A 22,077-nucleotide genomic window follows, 5' to 3' on the forward strand; every position below is an offset into this window, starting at 1 on the left:
GCCACTTCTGCTGGTGGGCGCTGCTGTCGTTTTATAACATTGCTTTTCAGGTTCAGTCTTTGAACTTAAGGTTTTTGAGAAAAAAATGAGTTTCAGAATTTATCCTTATTTAATTCCAGTGCAGAGGATCATATAAAATCATATACAAATCCAACAAAAGAGAAAATCATGTACAGATGTCTTTTTTTGTTTCGTTTTGTTTTGTTGCTGTTCATCTCACGGTTATGTTTTTGCTCTCTGTTTTCTGCAGCTGTAATTACACAGCAGAGTCAAACTTTGGATCTGCCCGTCTTTGTGTTTATTGGCCTTTCCTCTGACAATGCTGGACGTTATTAATCAGGAGCTCACAATTTGAGTTTATGCCCCATTTCTGTCTCATTTGCATCTTGTTTGACAAACGTTTTCTCATCTCATCTATTAATTACAAAACTGTGATGTGTAACAGTTGATCTTGAACTTGCAGGCCTAGTCTGCACAGCTCTTCAGAGTGTATTCATGGAGTCATATTTATCTTTCCATCCCTTCTCATCTGTTCATTCACTCTGCTGTGGCTGCAGATAGATGACCTCAGTCACCAAATGCTTTTGAGGCTTTAAGACTCAGAATCTAGAAAATGCCTAGACTGGCTGGACGGGGACAGTGTCTCAGGGCAGGGTGCGTGTGTGCTGAAGCTCCTCCTCCCAATCTAAATCCCTTCTATCCGCTAATACTGCGGCTCACCATTTCTCACAAGTACCAGCGCCTGTCAAACAGCGCATCGGACTTCCGTGAGGTGGGTCCGGGTTTGGAATAGTTCCTGTTTACTTCTGCTGAAGTCCGAGGACGAAGAGAAACCAGGTAAGGAGTCCTGGGAGGGACAGTTTCGGCCTCCTTCCTGCCCGCTGACTGAACACCTGTACAGCCTGAGACAGCAGAGAAAAGTCAAGCCTCAAACTGTTATCTGCCCGATGGATGCCCCTTTGAACCTGAGCTGGTGATTCTGAGTGATCCAGCATGGTGCTGATTAAGATGATCCAAAATGACTATAGTACTAGTATTATTGCTTTTAGGGGCTAGGAGACCTTTGTAGAGAATAAAGCTGGTCATGTGAAGGATCTGTATGGGGAGGTGTTGTGTCACTTTTCTGTTCTGTGCAGCAGGTTGTAGTTCTGCAATAGGATGTTACTGAGATCACTGACATCGTAATATGTGTGTGGTATTCCTCCACTCCTCCAGAGGGGGGAATAGTATGCACAGTAGGTCATTAAGACAGCTGCTGATTCCTGAAAATCCTAATTTAATAGAGACATCTGTAACTATCGGGACACACAAATTGTTGACCAGTATTTATTAAGAAGGGAGTGTTTAGTTAATAAAGGTTTGTGTTGTCAAAAGAATGGAGGCAAACCAGTTCATGTGAGTCACTGTCAGTGCTGTGCCTCCACCTGATGAGAGACTGTTTCTTCCCTTCTGTCTGTAGGTAGGTGCTTCAATGTGAGGCTGCCGCCTTTCTGATTTTCCTGTCTTTTCTCATTCAGCCGATCAGTATGGCCTCCTCTCATGACAACGAAGGCTCTCTGACACCTGTGGATTTCATCCAGCTGCAGCATTACATGGAATGTAAGTTTCATCTTAATTAGTTCATGTTATATTCTACATTTATTATAGATGACAGGAGGAGTAAAAATTTATAAGAGGCAACTGCCTTCAAATAGTCAAAAAGTCAAGACCTAATAGCTCTATTCCAAAAGATATTGTAGATCTTGCACAAAACGTATTTTGTGATAGATGTAGTACTGGTTACTGTGCTGCCTAAGGTTTTACTTCAGCAAGATTTTAAATGCATGACCTTTTGTCGTAATTGAATAATTTTATATTGTGCTTTTGTAAAGAGAATTTTTGAATGTACATTTATTTAAAAAAAGAAAAAAATTAATGGTTTGTAAGTTATTTGAAAGGAAAAAAATACAAGGAGAGATGAGGTAACTGTAACTTGATTCAATGTCCAGTAATTAGAAGAAAAAATCGAATGACTAAATGAGTCAGAATATTTTAAATGTGTTCTTCCAATTTAGGTGAAGGGAAGTAAAATAATAAAACCTCAGGCCAAATCTGTCCTTCAGGATATGACACGTGAAAAGTAAAAGCAGGATTAAGCAACTAAGTGCTGACATCAACACTATTAAAGAGATGGCTGAGGAAGTTCCTCTTATTCCCGTAATGTCAACACGAAGACCCTCCATAGTGTCCTCCAGAGGATCAGTCAGCATTGACTCAACAACACAGACAACTCCAAAATTGAAATGCATGTTCTTGCACTTAGGATTTTAGCTAATGCATAATTTGATTGAGCTGTTGACAGGAAACAGAAGGTGGTATAGGACTAAAAATATGCTGCCTTTCACTCTGCGGCTTTTGAAAGAAATGAAATGGGTTGGTAGGCTTTTAGTATTAGGGTGGGGATAATGGATGAATAGATAATTGCACCTGATAAAAGCACTGCTGTGTGTTACCTCTATCAATGGGTCCAAAATCCAAATTTAATGTGGGATACAATACAGCCATGTCCCCAATAAGCAATGAATGGTTTTTTTTTTTCCTTCTCAATCATGATCATAGAGGACAAATGGCACAGATTTATATATGAAATGTTTCATGTAGTTTCACACCACCTCATCTTTTTGCAGACAGCACTTTGAGAGTGAAAGATGTGATCAAAGACTTTCACCCCGGAGGTCGGCTGGCTCAGCACAGTTCTGGAGAGGTCAGTCCTTTTCACAGTACTTATGGAAACATCTTCTCTGGAAAATTGTACATATACATACAATTAATTTCAATTGATAACTTTCACTGTATTATCATGGTATTTCTCTGAATAATATTATTCATATATTCATGAATTTTCCAAACAAAAAAAGCTAATCTGAGCATTTATTCTATATAAATCATGGCAGGCTTAAACTTCACAATTATGCCATTATTTGGAATTTATTGGTTTGAAATGTACTAATAGGTTCTTTATTCTTGTTTTTCTGAAATTTCTAGTAAACCTCCATGGAAATGATCCAAAAATTACAGTAAAAGCTTCCACAAATGTAAATGAAATGTCCATGTGTCTCTTCTTATGGTGTCTCTCCTCAGTGTATGGATGCAGCCGGTTTTGGTCTTTTTCTCAAGACATACCTAGAGGTGGATGACTTTCCTGCAGATTTCTGCCAACGCCTTTTTCGTTATTTTCAAAACACAGAGCAGGATGGAAACACAAAGAGTTCACTGCCCATCAGAGGTAAATCATTCTGCATGTCTGAGCAGCTGTGTGAGGAAAAGCTTTGAGCTCTACAGTCAAGCTCAGCTGTCTTTGAAAGGGACAAGGAAAAGGTAACAATAAGTGTTTTTTGTCAGACAGAGTCCAACACCCACCGGTTCGTTTGTCTATTTTGTATCTTACAGCGCTGTGATGCAGGAATGCTTCTGTCACTCTGGAGATTAGCGCAACTGCTCCAATAACCAATCTATGTTAAAATGTTTTCAATCCTCTCATCTCATACTGCTGTTTTCAGTGGAACGCAAAAAAAACCCCAAAAAAATCAGTTTTTCACTTTAGTAATGTAATGAGAGTTTCTAGTTTAGGTTCTGTGCATTTCTTTTCTTTCAGGAGGTGTTTTTCTTCGTGATGTGTCCTGTTACTTCTCAGTGCTGGAGGAAGGACAACCACGAGAGAAGCTTGAATGTTGGTTTCATTTACCTCCTCAACATTTTCTGACTTGTTTATTCCCGTTCTCCTGCCATGTTCATACTAATTATTCACAGCAAAATATTTAAGATCAATTTGAAGGTTAAAGAGAGTAAAAATATCTTACTACTGAGCTTGTGTTTTGTGTTTCTAGTTACTTTCAAACTCTACGACAAAGACTGCAACGGACTTCTGGACAGCTCTGTAAGTCACTCAAAGTGTCTTCTTATTACACCCAAATTCATAAAACTCATAAAAATCAAATTGTCGGGGTTTAAAAAAGTCATTATCTGCACTCTGCAGGTTTAAGAGTGACACACATAGTGACTTATTTACAATATACACAGGGGCACAATCACAACATCACAACTACTGATTTTTCCAAACTGTGAACCAAGGCCAGATAATAGCTTTGACCTCACCCTCTGTTTGACTGTCACACTTTTGAGCCTGATTTCAGCCTTTACAGTCCAATAAACAAAAGACGTTCACTATGCAAAATACGTCCTTATTTATCTAAAAGAACTAAAGTGATATTCATGCCACTTTACAAAAAAGTAAGACTGCGCTGCACCTGAGCTACAGATTATTGAGTCTGATGGAGGCTTTGCATGCACATGCTGATGGTCATGGGCCACAGTATGTAGCACTTGATTAAAGATCAAATGTGACATATGTCGTCTGTCTTTCAGGAAGTGGATCGTATAATCACCCAGATGATGCGAGCTGCTGATTACCTGGGCTGGGATGTGACTGAGCTCAGACCAGTACGAGTCTGCTTTATTCCTTCTTCTTTTTTTTTTTCAATTTACATGTTTTTTTTTTTTCTTTTACTACCAAAAGAATTGTGTTCATGAAGACGATGAAAATACTAAAGAATCAATAACCTGATCACAGATGATCATCCATAAATCCGAATCCATACATGTTTGTGACTGTAGGTGCTGAAAGACATGATGACAGCCATCGATGTGGACGACAGTGGGACTGTCACTCTGGAAGAATGGGTGAAGGGGGGGATGAACAATGCACCTTTACTTGTTCTGCTGGGACTGAAGGTGAGAAAGAGGTTGCAGCGTCTATTATATCCTGATTGCCAGCGCTGTGCACAGTCTTATTCTGTGGAGCCCTTTCTCACATCTTCCTCTGTTCCCCCCACCTACAGATGACAGAGCGAGATGGGCAGCATATTTGGAGGATGAAGCACTTCAACAAGCCGACCTACTGTAGTGTGTGTCAGGGCATGCTGCTCGGCCTCGGAAAACAAGGGCTCTGCTGTAACTGTGAGAGCTCACTGCTGCCACCAGGGGGCAGACACACACCTCATGCACACAGCAGACTAACCTTTTCCAATTTAGTTGTGTTGTCTGTCATTTGTCAGGGTCACAGTCACAGTTGCACCCTTCTACAGTTAATACATGTAATTAGAATAAAATGCATTTCAGGATATAATTACTTCTGTAATATGAGTCTGTTTATCTTCCCACAGGCTGCAAGTACATTGTTCACAATCAGTGTGCCAACAAGAATCCTGAACCTTGTGCTCGTACATTTGTCAAATCTAAAAAGGAGATTGGTGTAAGACAGCACAACAACCCCTTTTCACTCACACTGCCTTCCCCTGGTCCCCTGATGTTTTAAGCTTCATTATCTTTAACACATTTTTAGGAGAATACATTGATGTCCTTAATTTTTTTTTTCCAGATGGCAGAAACTATAAACATGACATCATTTGGCTGCTTTACTCAGTAATAAGTGCAACACATAATCACAATAATTTTTTTAAAGTGCGGATTACAGCCGACACAGTCTGCCCCATACATCTGTCAAATGCCCTAATTTTAGACAATCATAGGGTGTAATCTCTTCACTGATTTTTTTTTCCAATGCCACAACCATAATCTCATCTCTAATGCATCACAACACTGTGGTGCCCAACATGTTTCAGCTGTTGTGAAGATATTAGATCTGGTGATGGATGACTGCCAAGTCAAACTTGAAGTCACCCGTAACCTAAAAAAAAAAATCCTGATCATTTTTGTTCCTCCAGTCATTCAGCGCTGGATTATTTTGCTGGCACAACAGCAGTGAACACAAATATTTTTACTGCATTTGAACTTGGCCAGTTCTTTAAGGCCCGCCTAAACATCAGAAGCAACGCTGAATTAAATCATGTTACAGTGTTAGCTACTGCAACATCTCTTTCTTCTACTCTGTGTCTCAGGTAGCAGCTCATGACTGGATCAGAGCCGACTGTAACTCTACCAAGTGTCAGGTCTGCCACAAGAAGATCAAAACTTTAGCAGGCAGACACTGCGTATGGTGCCAGGAGATGGTGAGGATGATATGCGTTTGTATACATTAATAGACAGATGACTTTTGTCAGCATTCACTGACTAGTTTCTTTTCAAGCGTCATGATGAGTGTCTCTCTGGTCTACCATCCTGTGATTGTGGACCACTGAGAGATCACATACTGCCTCCATGGGCCATATACTCTGTCTCAAAGGTATAATGAGTCGATTATATACACACACACACCACCAGTCAAACGTTTGGACTTGTTTGGACACTTATCAAACCCTAACCTTTGACTGGTAGTGTGTGTATATAAATATATAGATCATTGATTTGTGATTAGTTGTATGGTGGTTTATTGTCTTTTCTTTCCTTCAGGAGGAGGACACTAGCCTGTTAAATGTTACCCCTGATGGGCACATCCTGCAGGTCTGCCTTTATCAGATCAATCTTCCTACATGCGTCACTTCTTATCCAACCTTTCACCCCTGTGTTTTCTCTGCTAGGTCTATTTCAAGTTGTGTTTTTCAAACTACCATCTGCATACCATTGCTTTTGGGAGAATCTCCAGTTTCAGTTATTTGTCATTTAATTATTCATTTTGGGTTTTTTTTTTAGGGGGGGCTCTATTGATGTCTCTATCCCTTCTCTTTCTGTAGCTTACATGTAGCATAAAAAATGATTTGGTAAAATACCAAATCCAAACAAAAGAGGCCTAATCCACTTTGATGTTTGTTCTTTTGCTGGTAGTTAGCTCTATGCTGTCTTATGTTGCATTTTTTGCTGCCAATATTTTTCAACTGAATAAAAAAAAACAAAAACAAAACAACTGTGGGCACCATAGTGCATCACTTTCCTATTCTTTTGAATGAGAAGGTGTGTCCAAACATTTGGCCTGTACTGTATATCTAAACCTTTAGCAGTACTTCAGCGACACATCCAGACACTGAAGCAGACAGTGGAACTGACAGATGAGTTAAACAGTCATGGATGTTTTTTTCGCAGATTGTTCCAGTTGCTGATACCCATCCTCTGTTGGTGTTTGTAAATCCAAAAAGTGGAGGGAAGCAGGGTGAAAGGTAAAAGTTTTTGTATGAATAAACTATCTTGTCTGTCAGCATTACATTTTTATGTTAAATATTCATAATACACAGGCTTTTTGTGGAATCAATTGTATTAGCATATTGTCATGTTGTGATTTCTTCCCCTGGTGTAAAGTTAATCTAATAATTGCCAGATTAATAGCTTCTCTCCTACTTTTTCCTTGTTTGGACATTTTCCACAGAGTGCTCAGGAAGTTTCAGTACCTGCTGAATCCACGTCAAGTGTACAATCTGTCCAACGGAGGTCCCGCACCAGGGTACAAAATACTTCAATGAGAGTGGGATCTTCAGTTTGTCTGTACACTCTTCTTCACTTTCATTTTCACTTACACTTAAAACTCTCCCTTTTAGACTTCAATTCTTCCACAATATGCGTGAATACAGGATCTTGGTGTGTGGGGGGGATGGCACAGTTGGGTGGCTCTTGGATGCGATAGGTACTGACTTTGATCAAACTGAGCTGACTGAGATAACTATTTCTAAGGTTAAATAATGTAATGTAATGTTAAATTATGTAACTGTGATTGTAGACAAAGCAGATCTCCAGGTGAATCCTCCAGTGGCTGTCCTGCCTCTGGGTACTGGGAACGATCTTGCTCGCTGTCTGCGCTGGGGAGGAGGTAAAACCATGAAGACCTCTAAAACACACACGCATCACTAAGCTATTGGCACTGACATTAGTGTCATAATTTTTGTCCTCATCCTGCTTTTGTTGTTCCTTTGAAGGCTATGAGGGCTCGGACTTGAGAGAGATCCTAAAGGAGATCGAAGGCAGTGAGACTGTTCCCCTGGACCGCTGGAGCATACAGGTGATACCTGAAGACCCTCAAGAGGCAGGAGACCCCGTTCCCTATGAGATCATTAATAACTACTTCTCTATTGGAGTGGTAAGTCATGACCTCAGCACACATTATTATGTATCGGTTTCTTCGATCCTGTAAGTAATTTGGATTTGATAAAGTCAGCAAGTAAAATACATTGTTCAGTTCCTTTACTTAGTACTTTATTTGTATCCATGTGAGCAGGATGCCTCTATTGCTCATCGTTTCCACTCCATGAGAGAGAAGCACCCTCAGAGGTTCAACAGTAGGTGAGAATTCACATTTTTTAACTGTGTTTTAAGTTAAAACTATAACAGATATAATTTATTTTAATCAGAGAAGTATATTCTAACTAAATTCTTGTTTTGTCTCTCTTGCTTTGGAGAATGAAGAACAAACTTTGGTATTTTGAGTTTGCCACTTCTGAGACCATCTCTGCCTCCTGTAAGAGGCTGACGGAGTGTCTCATGATTGAGGTGAAATATTCTCCTACAGTCACGCGTTTGGCCAATTAGTTATTTGGAATTCATATGGCTGTTCACGCTCAAGTCTTGCTTTTTCTATTGTGCACAAACCAAACAACCTGTTGCTGTGCTTCCACCAGTGTGGTGGGAAACACCTGGACCTGAGCAGCATGTCTCTGGAGGGTATAGCTGTCCTCAACATACCCAGCATGCACGGAGGGTCTAACCTCTGGGGCGAGTCCAAAAAGGCTGATGGCATGCCAGACATGGAGCGTAGTGGGGTTATCACTGACCCCGAGTTTCTTAAAGCAATCTCACAAGGTGAGCTGTGGCTGCTTGGACCATCTGTACTCTCTTAAATTATCACATTTATGGTGTGGTGGGCCAACCTGCATGACGATTCCATCAGTTTCATCATCAACCATGTTGACCTCATTATGGATTTACTCTTTTATCTTTAATTGCTCTACAGACATAAGTGATAAGCGTCTGGAGATAGTGGGGCTGGAGGGAGCTATAGAGATGGGACAAATCTACACTGGACTGAAGAGTGCTGGGAAAAGGCTGGGGCAGACCTCTCAAATTACCATCAGGTAGTTATTTCAGGAAAATCCTTTCCATGCAATGTGATCCTGTGTAATCAGACACACATTGTAACATGATGTTGACATATAAGTAAAAAGGTGATTAAACCTCACTATCAGTAATTCCTGTGTGCAGGACAACCAAAGCCCTGCCCATGCAGATTGATGGGGAACCATGGATGCAACCTCCTTGTACTGTAAGTGTTATCAACCATTCAAGTTGGCACAGTGTTTTATATTCTGTACTAACAGCACTGGAGTTTGCTCAGTAGTGAACCTAAATCATATATTTATTTTGATCATTGTGGACACAGACACATTACTGGATTATTTCAGATAACAGCAACATCATTTCATAGATAAGCATACCAATGGCTTACAAATTGCACTCAAGAAATTACACTGTGGGCATTCATTTAAAGGAATATCAACACAAAGTCAATTAGTTCACCAAAATTCTGTTTTTGTCATAGATCCACATAAATCACAAGAACCAGGCTAACATGCTCATGGCTGCACCGACCAAACTATCCGGCTTCTTTCACCTCAAATAGAACAGCACTTCCACTGCATCCTCCATCCTGAACAGTGTCATAGCAGACTATCTTTATTACTGTGAAAATGATTGTGTAACTGCTTTTATTAAGTGTTGATGTGTCTCTCTTCTGCACTTAATCCCCATGAGATTCTGATTTCAAAGGATAGTCATCCTGCACTTATGCACTGCCCACACTGATAGACCAACTCAAATGTGCAAATCTCACCATTTAGTCTGATCACCGCTTATTGTGTGCCAACTTAAGTGTAATGCATCAAGTTTTTGGTTTTGTAAATAAAAGAGGTAAGTGTAGCTACAGTGTAAGAGTAGTAAATATAACAGATTATATATTTTGTGTTGCAATCGCTTTTTCTATGTTTAATCAAATTACAGATAAGTGTGTCGCCAAATGTCACCTGGAGTGATGACCTAGCTTTGTTTGTACTGTTATACGCTCACAGCAGTTTAACTTGTTCAACAACACCTATTACCTGTTTGCTCAGATATCTTTCACTGTCATGGGTTCATCAAACTGAAGAGAAGGATTCTGCATATGTATTTATTCTTTTGTTTTTGATGTTTCTTAAGTGAGCAAGGATATAGTAAAGTGAGAAACACTTGATGAATGTGGATTTAGAAAGTGTACGTTTGGTATAGTCCAATTTGATTTATGAAGTCAGGTCTTCAGAATTAGACTCTCTTTTTTAAGTCACAAAACATACTGAAACATTTGAAAATGCAATTAAACATTGCTGATTTCAAGTAATTAAAGTGTGTATGTTAAATACGTTGGAATGTGTTGGCCAAAATAATATATTTTGGAAGTCCACCATCTGTTGCATTTTCAGTGTGCTTGTAACTTGTATCACACTTGAATGTTTATCTCTTGATGTAAAATTATGCTGTCTCAGCATTGCTTGTATTTGTACTGATTTCTGCTATGTTATGTGTATGCATTTTAAATAAATGAATTCAGCCCTCACAATGACATTGTAAGTAATCCTTATTTCTTTCCATAAGAAAAACTTGACATTGAGGCAGGCGTCGGAGTGTGTGTATGTCTCTGAATCAAATCTTAATGACTTCATCTTTATTTCAGTTATTTATAGGTTTACACATCAGGTGTCTGTCTCTAAAATGAAGTATGTATGAAAGTACATCAGCTCTAACATATGTTAAGAAATTTAAACAGACATGTTGAAACAGTAATGAAACCCTGCATTGTTGGGATTAAGTGGAGTAATATTAACGCACATCAACATCATTTTAATGTTGCAGCTGGTAAAGTCAGGGCTGATTGTAATTACCATTTTTACTGCTGGTTTTGAGAATTCAGAAGGCTGAGCTCTGCCGTTTGGGGCTTCTCGAAGCTGCTGCTTGTTTCTTAGGAGAAGAAGCTGACTGTTGTCTGTGGTTATCTACCAACAAGAGTTACACAACGAATGGAGTCCTGAAAGAGGTACCATGTGGAGATTAAAAAGTTCTTCTGGGGGATCTGAGTGCACATCTGGGAAATGTAGTAAAGACCCCTGCAGGTTTTTATTACATTACAAGAGTAGGGGCTGGTGGAGGTAACTGACATGATGTTTTGTTTTTGGATAAATGTAGAACACGGTGGACTTCCTGGTCATATATATCAGTGGATCTGTGGCTGCATGTATTGAGGGCTCAAGTGAAGAGAAGTTTGACAGACCTGTTGGGATTTTAAAGTCCTACCTCCAGATCAGCTTAAGATGCATCCAGGAGGAAGGTTGGGCACGCGGAATCCTCCTGGACCAGTTTCAGAGCCTCCATTGTGGTCCTGGGAGTCATAGCCAAAGATGCCAAGTTGTTTTGGCAACCCAACAACAGAATGGTGGACGGTGGGGATGAGGGATGCCATCAAGCCTAACTAGGGAAAAAATTCTAAATAAACATATTTTGTGTGGACTATTCCTGTTTAAGATGAAGTACACAGTGCAGCACATTTCTAAAGTCCAGTGTAAATTTAAAAACAAATCAATAATCAGATGCTCTGAGACCGGAAGCATTTTGGACTGGACTGAAAGCCACTTGTGGCTACATCCCCATTCACCTAACAAAATGGGCTAACTTATATCAAACAAATAAAAAAACATGACGAAATAATAATATAATTAGGAACAAACCAAACATTTCCAGGATTAAACTGAATACGTATTTCTTCCTGATTTCATTCCTACATCCACCAGGGAGAGTGTAGGAATTAGGTTCTTCTCACAGTACCTTCTCCATTAGACGGAAGGGGTTTCGCTGCGTTTGTAATCCATCTATGAAAACAAAAGTCCCGTTTTCTGTAGAGACAGGTCCAGGTGTTTCCTGGTCTGCCCCGCGGCGAAGACCTCTTCGGCGTAAACGTGTCAAATCTTTGTGTTTCCAGTCAGAAAACGTACGCACCTCCAAACTTCCGCTATTTTTAGCCCCTTTTTCATCCCCTTATAGCCCCACGTGAGCGCGGCTGTCGTTTGTGGGTTTATATTTAGAACGCACGCTCCCTATTCTCTTGCGTCAATGGAATCCCGTGCGTGCGTCACACGTCGGACGTCTGTCCAGAACGGTACGCTGATTGGCTATCGTCCCACGCCTGCTCACCAAATATGGTCATAGACCCGCCTCTTTGTCGACAGCGTTCAAATAAAACAAGAGGCCATGGAGCCTTTAGTGCCGGTCCGCCCCGCCGAGTGTGTGTCTCAATGAGTGTGTGTGCTCTGACAGAAGCTGCTGGAGGCGACTTTCTTCTGTTTCACTGATTTGGAGTAAATGACAAGCGTCAAATTCCGGATATTTACATGAATCAGGTGAGTTAGACTTTGTTTTTCTCTTTAGTTTAGCCCATTTATCCTCATGGCCAGCTGTCGATGCATGACGTTATGATTGTTAATAACTACTGTGATGTCTGAGGAAGATACCGACCGGATTGTTATTTGAATCCGTTATACATGAATAATAGTCGTATACGTAGAATTATTTAGTAGTTTGGCGTCAGACATTTACAGTTGTAGAGTTGGTTGCAAGTTTCTTGGCAGTGCCAGTTAAAACTAAGGTAACTGTGCCATTAATGCAGTTGTGGTGTGGGCAACATATTACACATTACACTAATTCATCAGAACAAGCCACAGCCTCCAAAATGACAATAAAGTTGAATGAACACATCTGTATTAGCGTTAGTTTTTAGCTAGGTTCATCTAATGAAACTGGCAACTGAGCTTGATTTCATTATGATGTAGATTTGCATTTGTACCATAATAAGTAGTGGTTAAAATGTATTTAGTGTAATTTGTGAGGAAGTGTCCCAGAATGCAGTTAATAAAATGTACTAGAACAGCTGTTTGGTCGGCATTTTCAAGTGAAACGCTCACAGCGAATGTCTCTGTGTTTATCTCAGTGACTTCCACAGTATCACGTGTTACGTGTTTTGTGTGGGCTATTACTGTTGCGTTATGAGATGAATTACATAGTACAGCAAATTTCTAGTTATTAAAATCAAGTGTAAATGTTTAAAGGTAAAAAAAAAAAGGAAAAAAAAAAAGAAACGGTTTCACTTTTCAAGACAATCAGCTGCTCTTCGTAGATCTGAATCACATTTTGGACTGGTGGCTACATGCCCATTCACCCAACAACATGCACACACAGACACACATACACGCATAAATAGGCTTTGCCACCTTTCCAATTTCAGCTGGCATATTACCCCAAAATCTGAAATCTAATCTGCAACACTCTCTTGTAGAGTGTCTGTAAAAGAGCTTTGCCCTCCACTGAAGGATGTTTTCAGAGCATTAACAGCCAGTAACAAAATATCAGAGAATATCTGATTACTCCACCAGACCACCCTGTATGTTTAAGGCACTAATGAAGGCTACTGTTTGGATTGGTCTGGAGGGCACGTTAAAAATACTGACTTCAATGATTCGGCCAAAATCTAATTTGCATTTGACATATTTAAAGAAATGAAATGATCAACTTATCAACAAGTTGTCCGCTCTTGTTTATCTCCCTTGCGTCCATTTTGAAAGAACAAACCTAAAATATGTTGCAAATTATTGTTTATTCCACATCTACATACAGAGACTTTGCTTGAATTATTATGCATTTGGTTAGAGTAACAATACATAATTAGTGTAAAATGTTAACAATCTATTTTAATCATCTATTTTACATAGACGGACGCCAGCGGCTGTCTTTATTTGTTGTAATTGTTGTTGCCCTCTGTTCTAGCGATGCCCTGTGTACAAACCCAGTATCCATCCCTGCCCCATGACACCTACTCTGAGTTTTTGAATCCTGACCTCAGCGGCAAACTGGTGATGGACATCAGTGGCCAAAAGGATCAGCTGTCTACGTCTTCTTTGCCCAGCATCAACACCTTGGTAGAAAATGGCTATGTGGGGGAGTTTGATGCTTATTCCTGCAAGATTACCGCTTCTCCTTCCACCTCTACAGTTTCATTCAATCATGCCCCAGTAGCTGAAAGCTCTAGCTCTCAGTTGCAGAACCAGGCTTTCAAGCTGGACGATCTCCAGGTGTATGGCTGTTACCCAGGCTCCTTTGCGCTCAGCTGCCTTGATGAGACACTGTCGTCATGTGGCTCAGACTACTATGGCAGCCCAGTTTACAATGCTGCTTCTCCTCTAACACCTGGTTTTCAGACCCAGTCTGCACCTGTCTGGGATTCCCCTTTCAGCCCCTACACCTCAGCCCCCCCTTCCTCTGTGGCAGACAAGGCTGCCATGGCTCAGCAGCTCTCATTTTTTACCTTCAGCCCCACGCCAGAGCAGCACTCCCCCCCGGGCCATCATCAGGATGCTCAGACAGGCCAGGAAGATCCCTTCTTCTTGTTTCACCAGCAGCATGTTTCTCCACTTCATTGCACCCCCATGAACATGGAGCATGGACCTCTGGACAGCCCCAGGATAGTTGAGGGGGCAATGACGCCCCCTAAAAGCCACAATCCAGGATCCAACGAAGGCCGCTGTGCAGTTTGTGGTGACAATGCATCCTGCCAGCACTATGGAGTCCGCACCTGTGAGGGCTGCAAAGGTTTTTTCAAGGTAAACAAAGTGCATGTTAAGTGACTACATAAGGAAGTTTAAAAACGGTGACACACTGACAGCTGGAATCAGAGAACGTTGATGCTTATTGTTGTCACTGGGAAATATCTTGCAAAATCTAAGTCTCTACGTCTGAGCTCTCAAAGTAGAAGTAGTAAGAAGATTTTCACAATAAATTAGATATTCATATAGAATATTTACTTTTAATTCAACAATGTTTACTGATGGACATCATTTGTTGACATTGCTAATAACAAGGAAATCGACAAAGAGGATCTGAATTCAGCTGCCTATTACTAACATAAGAGAGTGTATGGACTTATCAGTGCATTTCTGTAATGTATAATAATGCAATGTTTTTTTTCCATGTTTGACAGCGAACTGTTCAGAAAAATGCAAAGTATGTGTGCCTTGCCAATAAAGACTGTCCAGTAGACAAGAGGAGGAGAAACCGCTGCCAGTTCTGCCGTTTCCAAAAATGTCTTGCAGTGGGAATGGTCAAAGAAGGTAATACAATGTCAGACTCTCTAGTAGCTTATAGTGACAAATGAATGATGACAAGAAAACTGGGTTTGTAATGACAGTCTGGTGAAACCAAAGCTAGGAATGACAGATATGTAACCAGAGCTTTAAAGTGCCAGCTGCAGGAAAAGGGAAACTGAAACTGATAGAACAGTTGTTTCCTACAGTGTAGGGTGCAGGCCATGTGAGTGTCACAGACGTGTTCTTTAAGTGTTCCTCTGCTCCTTTATGTCCTTTTAGTTGTTCGCACGGACAGCCTCAAAGGTCGTCGGGGTCGCCTGCCCTCAAAACCAAAGACTGTCGCTGAGGCTTCATCCACAACCCCCAACGTAAACATCATATCCTCCCTCGTCAGGGCACATTTAGACTCAAATCCAAGCTTTGGGAAGCTTGACTACTCCAAGGTAAATCTCACCTAACCCTGTACAGAGATTAGATTGGTTTCATCGCCATGAATGAAAAAATAAAGATACAAAGAGTGCACTGGTGATTCACTTCTGACTGTTGCTTCCTCATCCTCTCCAGTACCAGGAGACAGTGGACAATCTGAAAGAAAAGGAGGATGCCAGTGACATCCAGCAGTTTTATGACCTGCTGACTGGGGCCTTAGATGTGATCAGACACTGGGCTGAAACTATCCCAGGATTCACAGACTTCTGCACAGAAGACCAGGAGCTGCTCCTCGAGTCTGCCTTTGTTGAGCTATTCATCCTCCGACTTGCATACAGGTTAACTTGCTTTACGGTTTAAAATAAGCAAAGTTCGGAATTATTCATTTAGACAGATTCTCACTTTTCACTAATACTCATGGTTTGAAATTGTACAGGTCTAGTCCAGAGAAGAACAAGTTAATCTTCTGCAACGGTCTGGTCCTCCACCGACTGCAGTGCGTTCACAGCTTTGGTGACTGGATTGACTCCATCATGGATTTCTCCCAAAGCCTTCACCGCATGAACTTAGACATCTCACTGTTCGCCTGCCTTGCTGCACTTGTCATCATCACTGGTGAGGGCCTTTATTTACGCTTTTTGTTTCAAAATCTTACTGCAGTTGAATTTTAGATTTATAAATATTGCTACTTATCTCATGAAAACATCTTTGCACTTAGATCGCCATGGCCTTAAAGAGCCCAAACGGGTCGAGGACTTTCAGAATCACCTCATCACTTGTTTAAGAGAACATGTGAGTGGAAACGGATCCGAACCTAACAGGACCCAGCCCAACTATCTTTCTCGTCTGCTAGGAAAACTCCCTGAACTGAGGACTCTGTGCACACAAGGCCTGCAGCGCATCTTCTACCTGAAACTGGAGGACCTAGTCCCCCCTCCACCAATTGTAGAGAAAATCTTTATGGATACACTGCCCTTTTGAAAAACATGAACACAAATGTTTTATTTGTGAAAAGGAAAGACAAACAAGAGTTGGAAAGCACCCAAAATGAGTTTCTATCCCTGAACTCCACTGGTTAGCCTCTTTCTATCACAATGACCTTTGTGTTGACAGACGTCTGATGTTTTTTAAGAGACCACTATTTTTCTAAAATGAACTTTTAAAATTGAATATGGTATCCATGTGAAAACTACATTATGATTAATTTCGGTTCCATAAAGAGAACTGATATGGTATGAACAGTTCAGGACACAGTTCATATATATTTTTTGTGTGCCTATGTAAAATGATTTTGTTGCTGTGCTAGAAGTTTGAATTTTGCTATGCAGAAATGGTATGGCAGTGATATTTGGGTAGATGCAATGCAGTGATATATACTCAGAAACACACTAATTTTCTAAAGAATGTTTTTTAAAATAGCTTTCTGAACCCACTAAGTGGCGGAGATAGTAGATTATTGAGTAGAAAAGGGACAGGCGGAAGCACAAGTCTCGTTTGATGCAAAGAACTGTGTTTTTAGTTTTTATCATGCTCCTGTGGAAGGTCTTGGACCAAAGTTTACGCTTATTTTGATACTACAGTTACAAACCTTATTGCCTTATGCTAAACAAAATGCTCCGCCATAACTGTTATGCAACATCTTGTAAAATACTTTGCTGGCAGAGCTCTTGTTGAACCACATGTCCCTGTAATAACATTCTTCTTGGGCTTCTGAGAGCAAAAATTGACTTGTTGAATGAAAATGCACTGTGCCTTTTACAAAGCCTATCCCACTGAACCACATTAAGTGAGACTATGTGAATATTTTAACTCCAAATACAACGTACAGCAAGCCCAATTAAGTACCTGGGGAAAAAAAATTATTTTGAACTAATCGCTGATGAAAATTTCAGATCTGTGCCAGCTTCTCATATGAACGCCAAAAGTTTGGACACACTCTCTATTCAAATGAATAGGAAAGTGTGTCCAAACTTTTGGCCTGGACTGTATGTAAATGTCACCATAGTTTACAGCATGCAGTACTTGCTCACTTCATACTGCTGATCTGGAAGGGAATCAAGTAATAACAGGTGGTTTAGGGCTAACAACAGTCGATCGTGTTAACATGTTCCCGACTGCAGTACAACTGTCCATCTTAAGATTATGTGAGAGACAATTTCTGAGTATCTTTGTATCCACAGTTAGAGAACACCAAATCAATTCTTTTAGTAGATGAAAAGAATCCACATCGGAAAATTCATGAGCAGAGACAAATATTTTGTTTTACATCAGCTGTTTTTTGGTTTTGGCTATAACATGTCGATACTTCAACCCCCCTGTCTTCCACATTGGTCTGAAAAAAGCCAATGCTTTACCTTAGGAAATACAGTACCGTAAGAAATCACAGTGAAATGTGATAAGAAGATGAGCAGCTACGAGCATTAGAAAAATTGTGCTCAGACAGTATGAAGATTAATTCTTTCTCCTACTGTTTTGATTGGGGCATATGTGTTGACTTTGAAAATATTGGATGTGTTTTTTGTAAAATTGAGCAAAAGTATTCAGAGATGACATTTGATAATAAATGTTTTGTTTTGTTGTTTTTTTTTTTTAAATACACTGCTGTGTCATTATGCGTTCTTTGTCAGAGAACAGTTTTTATTTTGTCTCTTCACGCATAGCTTTAGTTTTTATTGGTTTTAGCTGTTAAAGAAGAATAATCAGTTTCTCCCTTATATTTTGATTCTTCCTTTGCCACTGCAGATAAAATATGTAATAGAAGCATGATTTAACATCAGCATTGTTTTCCACTGCTCTTGGTGAGTGGAGGAATGAATCTTAAGGCTCTAGCCTGGTAAATAAACAGCTGCTAATGCAGATATTGTCACTGTAGCAAAGGCCAAACCTGCAGTGATAGCATCTTTAAAACCTTCATGTCCACAGGTTTGTGACAAATAATGTGATTTAAAATTTTAATTGCAGTCAAAATTCTTCACTGTTGGTTGAATACATTGTGTTTTAGTGTCTATCTCAATTCAAACATCTGTACAACATTGGAGGTTGCCATTATAAGCCAATGTTGTGTTTTGATTTATATCCAACTAGAATGTTCCACCTACGGTCCATCAATTACGTCCCAGCGTGCTTCTGATCTGATATTACCATGAGCTTCCATCTAGCCTGCACTGTAGGACACAAAGTTTAACTATATTTAACATAAAACCATCTGCGCTACAGTTTGTCACACATTAATGGTTTGATGAAAAGTGACAAAATTTCATCATTCATCTCCTTTTCACTCGCGCCATGTTGTTTTGTCACACATGGCACTAATGTTGGCAACATCCCTGTCCGGAGGAAGACGACACCGTCCCGCTCTCAGCCAAAGCAGGCGGCAGCACCAACTGCATTCAGCCACTTGCCACCCGATACTACTGTACACCACGTACCGGTCATCTGGATATTAGTGTTGGCAGACGGAGTGGAAAAAGGACAAGGGGAGAAGAGAGGAGGAGGCAATATGAAAGCTAGCTTGCATTGAGGTGTTCATTATCTTACAAAATGGCAAGCATGGTGCCCAAGTCAGATGTAATGTCTGAACATCAGACAAATAGGCTACATTGTGACAAGGAGTGTTTAGATGAATTTGCAGTTCAGTGAGCTCGTCCAGTTGTAAATGAAACGTATTATTTATATGATCATTTTCAGATGTATCATGTTAATCCTCTTTGACTTCGGCCGTCGGACTTATCATTCTTTATGGTCACTTATCCATGTGGGTCTGACATGCCACACATTCAAGTTGCCCAAACCCAAACTCAAAATACATCCTGTCAATATAATAAATCTCAAGTTTGAACTTCTGTTCCTTGACACCATCTTTTTCCAAAAGTGTAAAGTAACCATCTGGAGCTGCCATTGGCCCCTTACCTTTTGACCGGCGCCCTGACATGCAGCAGTCAGCATTCTGGAACAAAGTGTAGCCTTACACCCTTTACCCACACAACACTATGTTCTCACCAGTAATACGTGGCTCACTTTTCACTGGGATTTGCTCCACAAACATGCCAAACTCCATCTTTTATATTTTGCTTCTGCAGCACATCTGACTATACAGAAAATACTTGAGGCCATATGTAATGTTTGTTGCAGTGCAAGATATTTCCTTGTAAGTCAAGACATTTGATTTAAGTGCGTCACTGAAGCAAAATTTTGAGGTTGTGGTACTGTCCTTGAAAAGTTTATTTACCTTCACCAGTTATTGATCTTATTGTTGATCTTATGGCTATAAACAAACAAAACTCTAACAATGATAGCAGCTCTTTGACGCTGTGCTCTGTAACATGCAACTGTACTTTAAGCTAAAGGCTAATGTCAGAATGCAACATGCTCAAATTTAACAACCAGTGTTACCATGATCATCACTTTAGCATAGTCTGTTAGCACGCTGCTTTATATTAAATCCACACTCCTTTGAGCATTTCATTCAAAACCACAAATGTGAAGCTCAGGGGTGTAAGAGAAAAGTACAAAAGTCAGTTGCTCACCAAAGTTAACTGGCTTTAATCAGGCACTGAAATGGGAGTGCGAACCAAATTAATTTGCAATTCATCTTGAGGTTGTTGGTATTTGCTTGGACAAACTGACCACTTGACATTAACCATCTGCAGAGCTGCTAGCGCTGCTAAAAATAATCCTGTAAAACATACTGAATGATACTCTAACACTGACAGGAGACAGTTTGAGGAGGAAGAATAGTGTACTTGTGATATACTTCTAAAGTGTATAATGCTATTAGTCTAAACATGCTTTCCCCCAAGAACAACTTATTCAGAGAAATTTGATAATATCTCAATGTGTTGCCACAGAACTGAAGTAATGAAGCCCATAAAACATTTAAACATATTTTCTATTGAATCATTATTATTAAGCACCTAAGTCATATGTAACATCAAAACTGTATGTATGGATCAGATTGACAGATGTATGAATCGCTCTCACTCTCTCTATCTTTGTGTGTGTGAGTGTGCGTAGAGGATATTGTTCCAGCAGGAGGAAAGCAAATAGGTTTGTTTGTGAGGATGCTGCACCTGTCGTTTATTGATGGACTGAGCTCTAAATAACTGTTTAATGTTCGCTTGTGGCTTCTGTGTTTCTTCTTCTCCGTTCTCCACTTTCTCCACTCTTCCAATCTCCAATCCTTTCTATACATTGTTGTACACACAATTAAAGCTGCCGGGTGTAGTGATTTTATCTATTAACCACAGTGGCTCAGCACAAGACAGAATCCTGCAGCGTGTTTCAGATAAAAACAAGAATGATTTCTCTAAGAGCAGTTGCCATAGGATAAAGGTGGAAATGATGGTACGCAGACACTCATGTTCATCCAAACGCATTCATTTGTAGACATACTGTATATTTGTGCAACACTACCAGTGTGTGTGGGTGTGTTGTTGAATGTGGAAAACCCTCTATGAGTGTATTTATAGCAGGCCATTGTCGAGCCCATAGAAACCTCTGTAATTGGATCTGCTCTTGCTCACTAAGAGAGAGTCTGGTGATAAATGAGTTGGCAGACGTCATTGCTCATGCCATCCCTGTGATAACTGTGCACCCCACATCACATCACGTTGTCTTGAGCCTTTAGTCCCTGCAGGATTAAATACATAAGTGAATGGTGAGCCTGCTGAATTATCATTCTGAAATGTGAGAGAAAGAGAAGCCATTTTGCTCTGTGGATGTTTAATGTCTGCAATGTTTCCATGGGTATAACGTATATGCTGCCTTGAGTCTTACTAAACAGTAATTAGACCAGGTTTTATGAATTCACTGTGTTCAATGCAATACTAAGTGTCCCCTGGCAAAACTATTCAACAAAAAAAGATGTACACGGATAAAAGAGAAAGACAACAGTTAAATGCAATAAACTACAGGTCTTCCACGGAAACCGATTGCTGTAATAAGATTGGAAGTTGTTGCATGAAAAGCGCAGCCAACAATAAAAAAAATGATATCCTCCGTTCGTGTGTGCATGTGTTTGTTGCTGTTGGAAACTTCTCTCTGCTCAGTTGGAGAATATGAGAATGTTAAAATTATAAAACAAGATTGACAGGATGGATAGTGTTGCACTCGCAGATGACAGTTCCTGGCGGCATTCCCGGAAGTTATTCACAGCAAATCCCACACACACACACTTCAGAGAGCACCAACACAGTGATCAAGAGTAAGGAGTTGGCAGTAGAGGAGGGGGTTGGTGGACAGGGTGTGGTGTGTGTGTGTGTGTGTGGAGGGAGGGAGGGGTTCAAGGTCAAGGCGAACATGTAAACCAGCACAATGTCGCACATGCATGGTGTAAGGTATAACATATGTACAAATACCTACCTTGATCAGCTGACAGCTAAATGTGGATGTAGAAGGAGACTCATTGATGACTGTGTATTGTCTTTGTACCAAATTTGCAAAGAGGAAACTCAAGAACAGAACTTCATTTGAATCTCATTCAGAGCTTGATGTGCTCTTAATCTGATGCATTAAGAATCACATATGTCTTTGGATAGCCAAAAAAGCTGCAAAAAAAAAAAAAAAAAAATTAACATTG

The 22,077-nt window shown here is 40.2% G+C and overlaps 2 protein-coding genes across 4 annotated transcripts; both read left to right on the forward strand.

Moving 5' to 3' along the window:
* Positions 1 to 737: 737 nt before the first annotated feature.
* On the forward strand, positions 738 to 10,498 carry dgkab (diacylglycerol kinase, alpha b). Of its 3 annotated transcripts, none has more exons than XM_029501809.1 (24): positions 738 to 837; positions 1,518 to 1,599; positions 2,667 to 2,743; positions 3,121 to 3,265; positions 3,635 to 3,709; positions 3,867 to 3,916; positions 4,405 to 4,479; positions 4,654 to 4,770; positions 4,878 to 4,995; positions 5,202 to 5,290; positions 5,937 to 6,047; positions 6,125 to 6,220; positions 6,388 to 6,438; positions 7,015 to 7,088; positions 7,295 to 7,369; positions 7,464 to 7,549; positions 7,643 to 7,732; positions 7,839 to 7,999; positions 8,138 to 8,202; positions 8,319 to 8,409; positions 8,538 to 8,718; positions 8,870 to 8,990; positions 9,118 to 9,178; positions 9,455 to 10,498. In XM_029501809.1, exons 2-24 carry the CDS (start codon positions 1,527 to 1,529, stop codon positions 9,533 to 9,535), a joined length of 2,163 nt encoding a protein of 720 aa, XP_029357669.1. In that variant the 5' UTR covers positions 738 to 837; positions 1,518 to 1,526; the 3' UTR covers positions 9,536 to 10,498. The 3 variants fall into 3 exon arrangements, with proteins under 3 accessions (XP_029357669.1, XP_029357670.1, XP_029357672.1); XM_029501810.1 differs by having other exon boundaries at positions 752 to 837; positions 1,460 to 1,599; XM_029501812.1 differs by having other exon boundaries at positions 782 to 837; positions 1,464 to 1,599.
* Positions 10,499 to 12,201: 1,703 nt separating this feature from the next.
* On the forward strand, positions 12,202 to 18,026 carry LOC115043397 (probable nuclear hormone receptor HR38). Its single transcript, XM_029501821.1, has 7 exons — positions 12,202 to 12,335; positions 13,756 to 14,588; positions 14,966 to 15,095; positions 15,351 to 15,514; positions 15,636 to 15,838; positions 15,937 to 16,115; positions 16,219 to 18,026. The coding sequence occupies exons 2-7, from the start codon at positions 13,758 to 13,760 to the stop codon at positions 16,479 to 16,481; spliced, it is 1,770 nt and encodes a 589-aa protein (XP_029357681.1). The 5' UTR covers positions 12,202 to 12,335; positions 13,756 to 13,757; the 3' UTR covers positions 16,482 to 18,026.
* The last annotated feature ends 4,051 nt before the right edge of the window (positions 18,027 to 22,077 follow it).

This window comes from Echeneis naucrates, chromosome 5, assembly GCF_900963305.1.
Source record: "Echeneis naucrates chromosome 5, fEcheNa1.1, whole genome shotgun sequence".
NCBI lineage: Eukaryota > Metazoa > Chordata > Actinopteri > Carangiformes > Echeneidae > Echeneis > Echeneis naucrates.

What these genes read in the sequence shown, in the direction of transcription:
- LOC115043397 (XM_029501821.1), top strand. Translation starts at nt 13,758, where the DNA reads ATGCCCTGTGTACAAACCCAGTATCCATCCCTGCCCCATGACACCTAC. An exon ending in GGAAGCTTGACTACTCCAAG is followed by an intron (nt 15,515 to 15,635) that starts GTAAATCTCACC and finishes CATCCTCTCCAG; the next exon opens with TACCAGGAGACAGTGGACAA. An exon ending in TGCACTTGTCATCATCACTG is followed by an intron (nt 16,116 to 16,218) that starts GTGAGGGCCTTT and finishes CTTTGCACTTAG; the next exon opens with ATCGCCATGGCCTTAAAGAG.
- dgkab (XM_029501809.1), top strand. Translation starts at nt 1,527, where the DNA reads ATGGCCTCCTCTCATGACAACGAAGGCTCTCTGACACCTGTGGATTTC. An exon ending in GAGTTCACTGCCCATCAGAG is followed by an intron (nt 3,266 to 3,634) that starts GTAAATCATTCT and finishes CTTTTCTTTCAG; the next exon opens with GAGGTGTTTTTCTTCGTGAT. An exon ending in GGAGGGAAGCAGGGTGAAAG is followed by an intron (nt 7,089 to 7,294) that starts GTAAAAGTTTTT and finishes CATTTTCCACAG; the next exon opens with AGTGCTCAGGAAGTTTCAGT.